The sequence below is a fragment of the Malaclemys terrapin genome, chromosome 2 (genome assembly GCF_027887155.1).
Source record: "Malaclemys terrapin pileata isolate rMalTer1 chromosome 2, rMalTer1.hap1, whole genome shotgun sequence".
NCBI lineage: Eukaryota > Metazoa > Chordata > Testudines > Emydidae > Malaclemys > Malaclemys terrapin.
Genome location: NC_071506.1, coordinates 103,036,631 through 103,053,024, shown reverse-complemented (window position 1 = coordinate 103,053,024; position 16,394 = coordinate 103,036,631). Strand labels below are relative to the sequence as shown.

General features: G+C 38.2%; 1 protein-coding gene across 4 annotated transcripts in view; it reads right to left on the bottom strand.

The window, feature by feature from the left end:
* Positions 1-16,394, bottom strand: part of NFATC1 (nuclear factor of activated T cells 1) — a 146,828-nt gene that overhangs the window by 72,410 nt on the left and 58,024 nt on the right. For all 4 annotated transcript variants that reach the window (XM_054020262.1, XM_054020265.1, XM_054020263.1 and 1 more), the window contains exons 4-6: positions 12,662-12,864; positions 9,586-9,758; positions 7,056-7,196 (exon numbers count right to left, since the gene is read on the bottom strand). In XM_054020262.1, coding sequence (XP_053876237.1) covers positions 7,056-7,196; positions 9,586-9,758; positions 12,662-12,864 — 517 coding nt within the window. The remainder of the gene's footprint in view (positions 1-7,055; positions 7,197-9,585; positions 9,759-12,661; positions 12,865-16,394) is intronic.

The following is a 16,394-nucleotide window of genomic DNA, read 5'->3' as shown; positions in this document are numbered from 1 at the left end:
AAATAATTTTAAAAAAATCAGCTATTTGCTTGGCTCTATCCCTTACCATGGCATCTAACTGTACAGATTTTAAGAGCTATACCTGCCCTATCAAGGAAGAGAAACAAGCACAGCTAAGCAACTCAGCAAATGTTTGAAATAGCAAGTGACAGAATAAATGATATTTACAAAAAGCTTTGTTTAATAGCTTCTAATAATGACTAAATCTGAGAAAATCCTGTTCTGTTTGAGATCATTCCAGAAACAGAAAAAAAGATGACAGTCTTTGGAATCTATAATATGCTCAGACAACGATGACATTCTTTGGAGACTATAATATGCTCAAAGCTGACTGTCCTTAGATATTATGCCTATAGGCTATGAAGGAATCATAGACTTTAGGCATAATATCTAAGGACAGTCAGCTTTGTAGCTGGGTCTCAAAATATATAGGTGCTAGTAATCACTGCTGATTTGATGTTTGAGTAATTAACAACATGTTCAAAACCACTGAAGTCATCCAGAGAAACAGCAATACTACTGTCTTGTGAAATTTACTAATATCCATGACAGAAGTATGAGAAATGCTTGGGCACTTACATTTGTCATGGGAAGTACAAATGTATATCCTTTTCCATAAAGAGACATCGCTATAAATTAAAGGTAAAAAAACAGAACTTTGGTTTGAATTTATTTTAAAAAACCAGTTCTGTGATGATCTTGGTCATTGAACTCCTACCTTTCAGATTTTTAACTCTCTTACCTCCTGATCTGGTCATTAAGCATAGAACCAAATGAGTGTGTATGGGGCTTAAAATGAATTAGTGGAATTCTGCCTTACTAAAAAAGATACGGAATACACACGTAATCCCGTGAAGAACTATTTGGCATCACAGCTGAAAAGTCTGGAGAATCTGAAAAAGTCCTGCCAGTAATGAGAATTTCAGTCCCTTGAACCTAATCTGTTAGTCTCTGCTGTCCTTTGGTGCTATGGATTTTGATTCTGTTCCTGGCCGGTAACCCTATGAAACTTTTTGTGAGCTATTCTGAGGAGAAACTGTTATTTTACTGTCACAATAATTATATACTCAGTTTTGTGGGTCATCATCCATAATAATATTGCTGTAAGGTAATCAGCAGCATGGTCTCCAATATGGTGATTTCTGGGCTTGGTATAGGACTGTCTTTGTGTTTCTTTGCCTTCTACAGCTTGCAAATTAATGCTGCTACTTAAAAACTAGCTTTGAAAAACAAATTACTCAGCATCATCCCCTGTAACATTAGAACAGAACCTATGTTCTTTGGAGTCATTGTGTCAGAAAGGAAATATTTTGTCATTTCTAAGCCCAGTGTACTTCCTCAGAAAGCAAATGTGTTTCTAATTGTATCAAATTATGTAAATAAAATGCATGCCTTTTCTTCATGTGTAAATGCCTCTATACAAATATGAAGGTGTTTTGTGCTTACATGCTGCAAGTGTCTAACCAAAATTGTTGAGCCTCTAACGTCTGAAGATGATGATAAAATAAGTAAGTAAATAAACCAGGCTTTTATACTGTGTCTAATGTCCAGCAGCAAAAATTGAGACACCCAGAATCACTTGTCATTTTTGAAAATCTGGGTTTTTTCTGTTTCAAGCAGGAGGAGAAAACCAGAAACTTTAAATGGAGAGGTAAACTGAAAATGCAGAACATACGTAAGAGTAATGGGTAATGAACAAAGTCATTGTGGGACCCACTGATGTCAGGGAATTCTGAATTTAAAAGGTCAAACCTCTTAAGCATAGCTGGCATTCATATTTTTACTACTACTGTGGCTGAGTTTCTTGGATGCACATTTTATATTGACTTTCATCACTGGAAAATATGGTCTGATGTGCAAGCAATAAAGGATTGACCAAAATCCTTTGAAATAAGGACTTATTTCAGTACTTAAACTTTTTTATGATAGTATAAAAGGTCTGAGCATATTATAGTGTGCTTCTGAAGAGATGCATTATTTATCTTGTAAGAGCTGCCTTGATGCTGTGCTGTATTACAAAGAAATTCTCCTTTTAAACAAGCCCTTTGTCATACAACTAATCCCCTCAACTAACCACTTTCCTCTCCACAAGAGATGCAGCATCTTATAGGCTGTGTTAGAATTTCACATAGTTTCAAACACTTCTTTGCTGAAAAATAGTAATTAAGGGGTTAACTGAAAACACGACTTTGCTGCCTCCCCAGTTCAAGAACCGGCTTGATCATTCTTCAGGGATTCCCTTTTGTATGAGTCATTGTTAAGATAGACTCCCCACGCAAAGAGGCCAGGATAATGCCATTCCTCAGGAGATTACAACAGCTGAGGGTTAGCCCTTAAAGACAGAAAACTCAGAACTCATGCATGGGAAAACATTCAGTGGACTACAATGCACTCAGCAGACATAAAGAAATTATTCAGACAAAAATCCCATCCTGCATTAACCAATTAAACATGCAGAATATCACGATCTTATTCACATTACATCTACACCCTAGCCTAGGGATTTTGCCTGAGTAGGGAATACTGAATGGAACCCACGTAGTATAATGTAAAATTATATATAACTGCTACATTCCTTTTTTTTATTATTGTAATTTTTCACAAGGTCTATTATATTTGTAATAGCTGAAATTCTAGAGTTAACTGCTACCCAGTAGAAATGTGATTAACATTTAGATTTAACAACAACAATAACAAAAAGGTGAGTAATATATCTAGTAATCTTCACAAAGATTAGTAACCTAACTTTCTAAGTGCGGGAGGGGGGAAGGGTGTGGAAGGGGAGAGAGAGAAAGAGACTGACTACACTGGAGCTCCATTTCCTGCCCTACTTTTATTTAAAAGTATAATTGCTAGATGATTCCATCAGGAGAATGAACGGTAATTGAAATTATTGTTTTATAATTTAATCAATTTAGTGATTTTGCTGAAGAACAATTAGGAAAAACCTGTCAGTGAGACAATGGTGCATCATTCTCAGTTGTTTTAAATGTCATGTTACATTAGGTGATGCAGCAAATGAGGAACCGAGCCGAGGAAACAAGAGGAAAAATAAGTTAAGTAGACAACATATTTAGCTTCACTTTCTGAATGTAGCCATGATTTTGTCTAAGGGATTAATCATTTTACAGTGGAAGGCAGATGGTCTTCTTGCTACCTCTTATGGGATCTTGGATCTCAAAGAGGTTGTGTCACTAGGAAGGCCTGCAATATCGCTTGTAGAGACTTGGGTTCAGTCCTACGAAGTGTTGAGTGCCTCTGATTCCCGTTAACTTTTATCGGTGTTCAAGGTCCTGCTCAGTGCCTTGTAAGGTTGAACCATTTGAATGTACCAAGCAAGGCTTTCATCATACGGGTACAACAAACCTACCCAGATTACTTAAACTGGACTATGATTTCAGCCTCAGTTATACACCAGACTGGACTCTCTAGTAGAAACAGATGGAATACTTACCATTGATTGCAAAGTAGCTCCTGATTCATTAGACAATTTGGGGGCAGGGAGGGATTCTTCTGATGTTATCCACATGCAGAGGGAACTCTTAGCATATGGATCTCCCCCTACCCACAATACCATGTGCCCCAGGACTCTTCCTGTGGGTTTTTCTATGTGAGGCGGAAGAACTCTATTATTTACTTCCACTTCAGCATACACATCCACATAGCCATTATTTATATTAAATACTTTGTACTGTGCTCACCTGTACATTGTTTGATTTCTTATTACATTTTTTTTTAAATCCTAAAAAATTACATTTACAGTAGAACCTCAGAGTTACATACACCAGAGTTACAAACAGATCAGTCAATCACAGACCTCATTTGGAACCAGAAGTATGCAATCAGGCAGCAGCAGAGACAAAAAGGAAAAAAAAATACAGTACAGTACTGTGTTAAATGTAAACTACTAAAAAAAAATAAAGGGAAAGCTTAAAAAAAGGGTTGAGAAGGTAAGGAAACTGTTTCTGTGCTTGTTACATTTAAATTAAGATGGTTAAAAGCAGCATTTTAAGTCTGCACAGTAAAGTTTCAAAGCTGTACCAAGTCAATGTTCAGCTGTAAACTTTTGAAAGAACAACCATAATGTTTTGTTCAGAATTACGAACATTTCAGAGTTATGAACAACCTCCATTCCAGAGGTGTTTGTAGCTCTGAAGTTCTACTTCATGCATGATGCATCTGAAAAAGTGAACTGTAGCCCACGAAAGCTTATGCTGAAATAAATTTGTTAGTCTTTAAGGTGCCACAAGTACTCCTGTTCTTTTTGCGGATACAGACTAACCCGGCTGCTACTTTGTAACCTGAAACAAACCCCGATGCCAACTCTGTCCACATATCTATTCAAGTGACATCATCATAGGACCTAATCACATCAGCCATACCATCAGGGGCTCGTTCACCTGCACATCTACCAATGTGATATATGCCATCATGTGCCAGCAATGCCCCTCTGCCATGTACATTGGCCAAACCGGACAGTCTCTACGCAAAAGAATTAATGGACACAAATCTGACATCAGGAATCAAAATACTCAAAAACCAGTGGGAGAACACTTTAACCTGTCTGGTCATTCAGTGACAGACCTGCGGGTGGCTATATTACAACAGAAAAACTTCAAAAACAGATTCCAATGAGAGACTGCTGAGCTAGAATTGATATGCAAACTAGACACAATCAACTCCGGTTTGAATAAGGACTGGGAATGGCTGAGCCATTACAAACATTGAATCTATCTCCCCTTGTAAGTATTCTCACACTCCTTAACTGTCTGTACTGGGCTAGCTTGATTATCACTTCAAAAGTTTTTTTCTCTTAATTAATTGGCCTCTCAGAGTTGGTAAGACAACTCCCACCTGTTTATGCTCTCTGTATGTGTGTATATATATCTCCTCAATATATGTTCCATTCTATATGCATCCGAAGAAGTGGGCTGTAGTCCACGAAAGCTTATGCTCTAATAAATTTGTTAGTCTCTAAGGTGCCACAAGTACTCCTGTTCTTCTTTTTGCGGATACAGACTAACACGGCTGCTACTCTGAAATTTGTAACCTGAAGTTCTACTGTATTTTGGATCTGATCTTGCATTCCAGGAACCTTCAAAGCTCCCCTTGACTGCAACAGGATTTCTGTTTGAGTAAGAACTGTATGATTGGGCCTTTATTTGGATCCCTGTAGCTGAAAGCTGCATACTGCAAATTTTGGTTTGGGCATGTAATATTGCAAAAGGGGATAGTTTTATATACCCAGGCGATGTTACTTGCAGATGACTGGATAGCTTCATATTCAGAGGTACCCTTTAAGGATGACCTTTCAAAATTTTTTCCAATGCAGTGAGAAAGTAAAGCAGAAAAAACATGCATCAAAGAAGGCAGCCTTTAAGGCAGTTTCCTTCCTGTAATGAGTCCAATCTAGGTTTTCATTTTTGAAATGTCATCCTAACCCATTTTCATACATGGAGGACTAAACAGAAACAAAACAATCTTTTCTTCCCTCTTCCCAATTCACACAAACTCTGGAACTTATATTTTTAAGTTGTAATTCTTCCATTATCTAAAAAATGGACAGATATTTGCGTTACTGCTTAGGCACATCTGGCCAGATCCTCAGCAGGTGTGAAAACAATGTAGTTCCACTGAAGTCAAAAGTTGCCCTTTGAAGTCAATGGAGCCAATTTGCACCAACAGAGAGAATCTGAGCCATTCATGTTAATGAAGCTATTCCTAGGTATAGTTTTGATTACCTAAACTATGCCAAATCAGAACCCCATTGTGAAATTTCAGTCAGGCTCTTTGGGTTTCTTTGAGTGGGTCAAGTGCTGAAGGGACCACTCTGAAATAAACTCACATCTACTTTGATTTGTTAAGGAGATTCCCTGACTCAGCACAAACACATGCCTCTTACAGACATACCATTGACAATAGTCACACAGCAGGGAAGTGCAGTCTTACTGGAACTTAATGAATGGTGAGGGTTAAACAGACAGACTGTCAAAGCCTGCACTTGAACGGCTGTGAGATGCTAAGTGTTTGAGGAGCTCAGAAGACAGCTTACAGTTCAGGGGGTTGCAGCAGGCAGCCGTGGAATGTATGGTTTGTGCCAGCACCAGGGAAACCCTTTCCAAAACAAGAATACTCCTCCTCTGTAATTATCTCCTTTCAGAGCCTGCCTTTTACTCACAGCTCCACTCACATCATCTCATCAGAAATAAAATACCATATTTTGCATTAACATTACATGAACTACAATCCTTACAGATGCTTTAACCTGAAACTTCAAATAGGGCCTAATCCCATAAGGTACTGAGTGCCCTCAATGTCCATTGGGGGTGAGCTGGGACATTCAGGATGCTAGAATATCAGTCACAGTAACAATAAATTTGATGAATAAAAGTGTGTGTGGGAGAGAAACCTTGGTTCTTAATGGCAAAAAATAAAATTGTTCCTTTGAAATGAATGAGCCTGCACTGGACAGGCTTTTGACAATGTTAATCCTCTTAAACCAACACCTAATAAATTATCAAAGCCCTTCAAGGCTTACATTTTCTACACAACCTGACACTGAGGATTAAAGGTCAATAAAAAAATTCACCACAAAAGGAAAAAAAAACCACATCCCCTTCCCCACCAAACCTACCGCACCAAGGTGCTGTCAATGTGATCTCCCCACTAATTATACAAATGTTTAAGAAGCAGCAGTATCTTGCAGGTTTTCGCACTAAAATGTGATGAAATTCTTAGAATGCCTTTGACTAGAATAACTAAGAAAACCTGCCAGGCACAACTGTGGTTTGCTACAAAAATAAACTCCAAACTCTTATTTTCAGTGTCACAATTGTATGCCCGCAATGAAACATATTTGCAACTATAACTGCATTATATACAACCATAGCATGACATAGAGCTGAGATCACCTACACAGTTCCACCCAGTGACATGGAAAACATGTGGATGAAAATGGGTTGATAGTGTTTACATTACCACCATTCAGTAATCAAATTTCCATTGGGTTTCAAAACAAGAAAAGGACGCAGCCTGTCTATTTTTAAAGAAAATACCTGGAGCTTTCTCCACAAAGATGACTTTGGAGTCTTGTAGAAAGTTATGGCCAGACAGTATAATTTTTTTCCCTCCAATCACAGGAAAGCTGTCAGCACTTTGCTTCTCCACCAAAGGCAGTTCCTGGGCAGATCTTTGAGCTGGAAAGTTTTAAAAGGAGAAGAAAAGAAAAAACAACCACAGACACACACACACACACAAAATCAGTAAATATTGCTTAAATAAGTGGCCCAACTTTTACTTTTATTAGACAAACTGAGTTTGATATAGAAACTCAAGAAAGTTCAGGAGGTCTATAGGAAACTCAGTGTACAATTGGTTTTAAGTGCTTTAATTATAAACAATGCTTTTATTAGATAAGATACTATGGATTAAAAATAACCATACAAAGAACATTTTGTTCAATTAAAAAAGCCAGTTTGGTCTGTGTTAAAATAAACATACCGTTTTAAGTATTTATTTTTAAAGGAATTTCCCATAACATAAAGCCATATTCTATCATACTTATGCCAAATATTTATATGGCACTGTACTCATGACCTGAGTAACCCAGTTACAGACCATGGCTGGAGAGCATGGTTCCATTAAGCTCTGAGTACCAAATTGCACATGGACCATGCTAACAGTATCCTATATCCCCATGGCATATATTTTATCATTCTTGACTGAGGTATTCAGCCTGCACACCTGTGCTTCAGAGAATGACGTGAGTACTTTATCCTATTACTGGGTCCTCCTTGTCTCACATGCACCAAGGGATTATGGAGTATTCGACACTTGCTTATTTCAGATTTCTGCATTTGAAATAACATACAGTACACTTTTTTTTTGCATTTGTCATATTGCAAGAATATTTGCTTTGTTTGGAGATAATACACTGCACTGCCGCTCAGTCCATAGTATTTTACACTGCAACCCTGACTTACATGGCACACAGACATAGCCAACCTCATTTTTACTGGCTAGTTGAATTTGGCATACTAGGCATTACAGCCTGATCCTACACTCATAGATTTAATTGGGAGGTAGGATCAGGCTATTTTTGCTCTCATTTTTTGGCTTTACTTGTAGGTGCACTTCAGGCTAGAATTTGATCCTTAGCAAAATTTAGCCTTTAAGAATCCTGAAATGGGGAGGGAGGAAAAAATGTAATAAATACATATTTTTATATATAAATAGATAGATATAGATATAGTATTTAGGACACCAGCTTGTGCCATTCTAGCTCTTAGTATTAGGGAGGTTCTGCTACTCTTCATACATAGTACTGGCTTAACTTTTCTTAGGAAAAAAAGCTTGTTTCTTTAAATGAGATCGGCTTGGGAAGGAAAGGTTTTAAGTTGTAGGCAAAAGGGTTTCTGGTCTCAAGACCTGATATATACACATCAGTTTCTGGTGGTGGAATCTGGGTCTGCTCTTCTCTGATGCTTCTTCTCCAGACATACCCAAAAGGGGACTGTGCTTCCAAGAAACCCCAAATCTTACATTACACAGGGCCTCCCGGGTATGTTGTGCAGTCTGGAGCACCTCTCCTAGGAATGGCACAAAGAGCAGCAGCAGGTTCTGAACCCACCAACAGAACCTGATGCTGATGGAAGGGTCAGAGCCTCCCTCCCCCTCAAGAGAGCCGTGGCTGAGATCCTACGCCTACGGCAATTTGGGAAGGCAGACTGTCAAACTGTTCTCAGTTGTGTTGCTGCTTCCAGGGGAACAAAGGGAAGTAAAAGAGATAGGTAAAGGGTCCTCTAAAAAAGGGTTTAGTTAATTAGAATCTGAATTTGTGGCTGCTAATCTGAGTCAAAAAGAACCTCCAAAAGCTTGTGGAATTTCATCCAGCACTAGAAGCGACAGGAGTTAGAAAGAAACTTGATTTTCCCTAGCTAGACAAAAACTGTAAAGTTAAATGAAGCAAAGGGCTTTTTCTATATTTAATAGGCTCATGGAGCAAGAATGAAATGGGAGTCTTGGGGTGGGGGGGGGGGGGGGGGGAGAGAAGTCTGTGTCCAAATCTGACAGGTTTATAAAGTGATGTTTGTTCTATTAAAAAGATCCCAATACTGAAGGTCAGTTTCTAGGAATTTCCTGAAACTGCAGTAAACTAACATTAATACGGCAATTTTAAATATCTCACTAGCTCCTTGTCAAAGGGATTTTTTGGTGGGGGAGAAATGGGGCTGAATTGGAGCTCTCCAAAACTCTTAATAGCAGTTACCCTTGTGAAAGGGCCTCTCAGCATAAAGGAACTTGCCCAAGTCAATTCAAGTTCAAACACCAGCTTAACATGGCTCTTCTTGTATTGCAAAGGAACTTCCTGTAGGAGTGAATGCACAAGGGACCAGATATTGTTTTGCCAAGGAAATAGGTAATACTTTTCATGCAATGTAAAATACATTTTTGAGATGTACAGCACGTTTCAGACAATGGACAGATGCAATGAAACAACATTTAATATGCTGACAAGGACAGGCTTTATGTCAGGCAATTGGTTGTACAATACCTGGCAAGAACAAGAAGGCTATTGCTACTTACAACACTCAATAGGGTTGGACGCTACTTGTAGAGACAGAGTTCTCCCATTGGATTGTGGGATGTGAACTCGGAAGACCAGCCGCACTCGTGTATTCTTCCTTCCGATGTCTGTTTCTCCTTTTCGTAGTTCAATATCTGAATTTCTAAGTTTTAATATTCCAGCGCAGTCAATGCTGTCCAAAAGATGACACAGGACATTTCAACTAACTCTCTGCAGGTTCCAGAAAGTCACAAATACAACATTTCTACCTTCCCTCCCCTGCTTTTATTTTTTTATTTAAAACCTGAGCCCCAGCCTAACATCTTCACAGGATCTTTGTGACAGGTAGAAATTCCTAAATAGTGCCCACTAGTAAGGCTAGTCCTGCTGGACTTATTTGCATGGACATATCAAAATTAAACATTGCAGAACATTAATTCATAATGCACATACGAGATGCACTAAAAAACTAAAGTAAAACTGCAGAAACACTAAGATTCTGGACATTACTACTATATATGCATGATAATTCCTTTTGTACATGGATTTCTAGCATGTGTTTTATTACATTGAATATGCACAGTTTAATTTTATTTTGCACTTAGATAAAATAACCGGTGCACATGTAAATTCATTCAAACAGTTTCACTTCTCCCCTCCCTCCCAAGTAATGTGACCATACATCCTGTTTTGGCCATGACAGTCCCTTTTTTAAGCCCTGTCCTGGCCGTCCTGACTTTTTTGGTGAAAGTGGGCATCTGTCCTGTTTGCTCTTGCCAACTGCTGATGATCAGAAGAGGCCATAAGAGCTATGGTATATCCGTGTCAATGTCAAAATTTAGTACAATGATCTTACAATACAAAGGAGTAGATACTGCACTTCTAATGTTGTGTATGTTATCATTTTTAGCTTCTATTTAAAAACAAAGGAATTTATTTTAAATTTAAAAACACCATTAATTAAGGTTCTAATTTAAGACCCTGATACAGTGACGCACTTAAACTCACACATAACTTTAAGCATCTGAGCAGTCCCATTTGAAGCCAATAGGAATACTCATACGCTTAAAGTTAAGCATGTGCTTGACTACTTTAGTGAATGCAGATGGGATTTCTCATGTGCTTAAAGGCTTTGCTGCACTGGGGCCTAAATCCACATAATTGTAAGACTTGCACTTCATCTTTAATCCTATTGTTAAGATTTCATGAAGGGAGTGTGAGCCCTAAGCCATAGAGATATAAAGTCCTATAAATGTCAAAACATTGTGTGTGATGCTTGATGGGACTTTATTACTGCAGTTGGGTGACATTTTTTGGATGAATAGTTTATAGGCTGAAAATCGCACTTTGGGGTCGATCAAAACTATTCACCAATTTGGGTTGAACTGAGCAATAATTTTGGCCAAAAAAAAAAAAGGGGGGGGAGGGGGGTGGGGATTCTGAAAAAGCCAAAATGTTTTGTTTAAAAAAATGTGGAAAGAAATGTTTCATTTCAAAATTTAGCTAGATTTAATTTAAAAAAAACCAAAACCCTAAAACCTAAACCTTGAACTAAAACTAAACATTTTTTGTTTGTTTTTTCAGTTCAGCCACCAAATCAAAAAAATCAATTATTTGCCTAGCTCAGTTTATTACAGCCTTGCAAACTTGATATGAAAATCGATCATCTCTGGCACAAGATCTTTTCAGCCACCTTTGACATAATGATTTTGGTGACAGAAAAAATAATATATTACTTACTTGTCAAAAAATCAAATAGAAGGCCAAAGAAATACTCTGCTGGTATAAAATGGTGCAGCTCCAATAGCTTGAATGGATCTGTGTCAATTAACACCTGCAGATAATTTGGCCAAAAGTGTTGCAGAGCTATTCTACTATATTGCATAATGAAAGTCTAGAGGTCCCAACATCTTGAGCCTTCAGCAATCACTCTGATCCCCAATAGCCCCGCTGCAAGTGCCACTGTAGTTCTTGTAAAATGAATTAAACAGAGTTTTAGCCTTAATTTGCATCTTCTGAGATTTAATGGAGTTAAATCAGACATACATGTTGCAGCTTTTGTTGTTTGCATGTTGATTTTTTGTTTTTTTTTTTTGCAAAAATATATATGTAAATAAATATACAAACATATAATATTATGGGTGACATTACGGACCTATTAAAGTAAATGGGAGTTTTGCCAGTAACTTCAGTGGGGCCAGGATTTCACCCCATATATGTATACATCTAGGTGAAATTCAGAGGACCCATACAAGGTTCTCTATATCACTTGAGACCTTAATGCTGGAGCTTAAAGGATTTGGAGAGCCTCATACAAGCCCTGTGAACTGGGATGAATTTCACTCTACCAGTATTATCCTAGGATGAAATTCACCTGTGTGAAGAGGACCTACACATATCTCACTTAAGACCTAATCTGGGAATTAAAAGGTGCATAGGCCCCTCTGCATAGGAGTAAATTTCACCCTTAGAGATTGTGAGAATAATTATACCTTGCTCTAACTGAGAAATAAATGTATCTTTGCTACTTTTAGTTCTAATTGTTTTGCTTCTACTGTCAGATTTTATTTTGTCTTGACCTAAACAAATGTCGCTGGAAAAGAATAATGATACTTTATATAGTAAATAAAGATGTTCTATTTATCTTAACAAAGACTAAATTATTTGGAAATATTCTTTATGAGATTTCCCCCAGCCCAAAGATAAATTTTAACAGGACCTGTTCCTTGTAGTACTGCATACAGGAGTAAATAGGTGTCATGTGTAGAACCTAAATGCAGGAGCTGAGGTAGAAGATATTTACAGCTCTGTAACTGAGATACTCATTTTAAATGGCAAATAAGGGCATTGACTGAAACTCTAGAATGAAACTAACCAGTTGTCATTAATATTTGCAAAGTTTTTTCTGGCATTAAGCTGATTAGGGGCAATTTGTCCCAACAAATCTTTGGAAACTTGCTGGAAGCTGGATTATTTATACGATTCAGTAGAAAAAAAAAAAAAAAAAAAAAAAGCAGCAGCATACACTCAACAAAAAAAATGTGGGTAGACTGGGAGGAAACTGCTAAGCAGTCAGGTAAAGTGCCTGGGTCTTACATTGCTTTCATCTTGCTTTCTGGTAGAAGTGGAATTTCCAAGACTTTGGTGTTGGAAAGTATTGTTTCATGGCTGGTGGTGGAAACAGTCTTCCCTGTGATTCGATGAACCTGGTAGAAGGCATGAGGTCTCAGCAGGCGGTCGTCTGCAGTCCCAATGAACAGCTGTAGCGTGAGCGGCTCACTTTCTAAGTAACCGTGTAGCTGGCAAGAGAACAGAAAACTCCTACTAAGCACCATCCACATAAACTGCTGGGAATCAATTAAATTTTTATAAGCGAGAGAGTCTAATTCAAGGAGAAAACTTGTGACAGGTGCTAAGTGTTAAACCCCCTTTTTTTCTGTAACATAATATTGGTACAATAAAAAAGGTGCACTCAGAAAACATCTCATTATTCTCAGTTACCTGAGGCATTTTAGTTGGAGTTAGCCTTTAAACAGTCCTGCTGCATGCATTCAAAAAACTTCATATTACTTCTCTATAGCAGTGTTTTATGAAAAACAATGGAGTCAATGTTCCCACAGTAATACTAAGGGCAGCAAAACCAATGGACGTGAAACTGGAAGGGACCATCACAATTCATCCTTGAACTTCCTGTATTCCCCCACAATACACTAGAAGGTGTAAAATGCTGGTAAATGCTGCCTGGAATAGACTGGGGATATAGTATATGCATGAGATTATTTGTTCACCTAAGTGTCAAATTCTTGGATAATTGCACACAAATCTCATTGAAGTCAATGGGCCTCACCTATCCCATAGTAACCCTACTGATGTCAGAGTTATGTATGCTGATGTATGCTGGTGTGAGAGCAGAATCAGGCCCAGTGGATTAGAGTCTGGTCTAATTTACACTGGTGTCAACGTACAGTGACTCAGGAGTGGTGTTGCTGCACTGATGGAGTGGCATGGGTGTAGAAGAGATCTGAAATTGACCTAATGGAGTGGGACACGAGTAGCTGACCAAAAATTATCATGCTGGCTTACTGTTTGGATACTTAGTCCAATAGTTTGATAACACTAACAGCAACCCCTCTCATGATACTGACACACATTTTTAGATTTAAATGAAGCCCCAACTAAAACTTAATAAAAAATGAGCATACTGTAGATATCGTCCAGCAAAGAGTGACTTCAAGCTGAGACAATCTTAGCTCAACCCCTGCTGATTTGGCTCACCTGGTTGATCTGTCACCTTCAGATTAGGAGGGTCTCAGATCATAGTTTTGGCTGCAATAACAAACAGCACACTCAAACCAAGCAAATCCAGCCAGCAGATGGGGGTGTGTGGAGTGTGGGAGGAACTCTCCTAATTGGTTAAGTCTCCAGAAGTGTCTGACTACTAGCTGGCAGACATGGGGCCAGGAGAACTGCTGATGGCTCTCATCACTATGCCATGGCAAATGGAGCCCATTGCTGCTTGCAGAAGTGTGCACTAGTCAGACACAAAGGGCTCTATGTATCAGGGGGTAGCCGTGTTAGTCTGTATCTACAAAAACAACAAGGAGTCTGGTGGCACCTTAAAGACTGACAGATTTATTTGGGCATAAGCTTTCATGGGTAAAAACCTCACTTCTTCAGATGCATAGAGTGAAAGTTTCCTCCCATTTATGTCTTTGTCTCTAAAACAAGATACTTCACAACTAGCTATTTCCTAATATCATCATCAGATCAGACACAGAAAAATATTAACAACAAAAATTGTTTTTGAATTCTTTGGCTGCTAAGATCCATCCTGAGGTCACTGAGGATACAGCAAGGACCTGGAAGAGCACTGGGTGTGCATTTTGCCATATGTACATTGGTGGTATATAATCTTCTAGCTTTTCAATATGGTATAAGATTAGTGGCTGCTGCTAACAGTTCACACAAAATTACCCAGGTGCCATAAGTAGTCATTTTATGAATAACATTTGTAGTTGCTGTATGTGCAGATGCAACACAAACCCAAATACAGCTGAAAACAGTAATATGTGGCTAAACCCAAAGTCAAATATAATAGATACTTAAAGAAAAAATAAGCAAAACACCAGTAATAGCTCAGGAAGCCAATTGTGTGGGGTCAAAATAACAACATGAGGTCTGGTCTTCTTTTGGTATTTCTACCATACAGGAACTGAAATGCTGCTAGAAGATGAGATGTCAAGCTATTTTGGCCCAATCAAGTCCTTCCTGAGGAATTGTAAAATCCTGTAGAGCATACATATAAACATTAACCCCGCCCCCAATACATGCACATATTATAATAATGTTAATCATATCCCATACTGCAGGTTCTTAGATAATCACAACATTGGTCAGGAAATTTCCTCCCATACGCAGCATTGGCCAGGTGTACTGTGCATTTGTTCACCTTCCTTTGAAACCTCAGACATCCCTGCCTTCTGTAGTGGCCAGACTAGACTTACTGGGCCAAATGGTTTTATCTGGTCTGGCAATTTCTATTTTCCTATCTAAAGAATATACATGGAGGGAGGAAAAAAAAGAGAGTGATTCAGCTACACTGCTGTAGTATTTTATCCAATCTGCATTGCTAGGACACCACATAAATGGCTTTTGCCTGCAGTTTGAGTGGGAAGTGTTTTAAAAGCATTCTACTTTTTTTTTATATTAAGATTACCAAATATAAATCTAAATGAAGTAAAATTAGTTAGAAAGTCTGATTTTTCAATTAGCATCTTCTCTCTCTCTATTTCTTTTTAAAGACTAGCTAGACTGGCCCCTCCTATGCCCTTACATGTAGCAACAGGTGGCCTACGACCCATTTGGTTGAATGCAAGCAAGCCTGGCTTATTATGGGGGAGGTTGAACGCATTATGATTTTCATTAACTCTTCTGAACCCCCAGTACATGGCACTAAGCCAACGCTAGTACTATTATAAGATAAAAGGAGACCTAAGTCTGAGTGTTCACTTCAAACAGGTGCCATGGTCTGTATCCCTTAGTTCACTTAACCACTTCAACAGCCACTAGCACCAGGGGAAAGTATTATTTTCTTTTGAGTCAAAAACTAACATGAGCCAGGGCTTTCTAATTTGCTGCCTGAATGAGTGTAAGAAGTTCTATCTCCAAGACGTTCAGAGGGAAGTTTTAACAAAGGATATACTTTTCCAGCAGGGGTTTATGCCACCAGTTTAAGCATAACTGCAAGAAGGTTATATATCACTGTACTGTAGCAATTCTAAGTCTTTTGTTGGTTTGATTCTACATTTACCATGTTTCTATATCACTTATGGTAACTTGCTCATCAAACTAGCAGGGTCTTCAGAACATGTTATTATCCTCACTGTCTTTTCAGGTTTAAAAAGAATAGCTTTGTTTTTTTCTACTTCAGGAATCTGACTCCTGCTGTTAATCTTGCATATAGTTACTAAATTCTTCTTTAATATTATACACAGTCCAATTGTAATGCATAAAATAGTATCACACACAAAACACTTGACTCTCCCCTATGAGACAAAAAGGACTTGTTGTAAGCATATATATTTATATTGCGTATGAAAATGGGATGTTTCACCTTTAATTCCTAATGTCTCAAAAGATCCAGTCTGAACAGTTAAAGGGCAATTATAGTACAAGCTGTGACCCTGTGAAACAGGCACCTCAATGTGGATCTGCCCCTGCATGCCTTAGAGTCATAGCTGTTTACTACTGTTACCACAGTAGACTCAATATAGCCATTGCAGAGTGACCTGAAATCTATTTTGCCTCATACCTCATCAACATTTCCAAT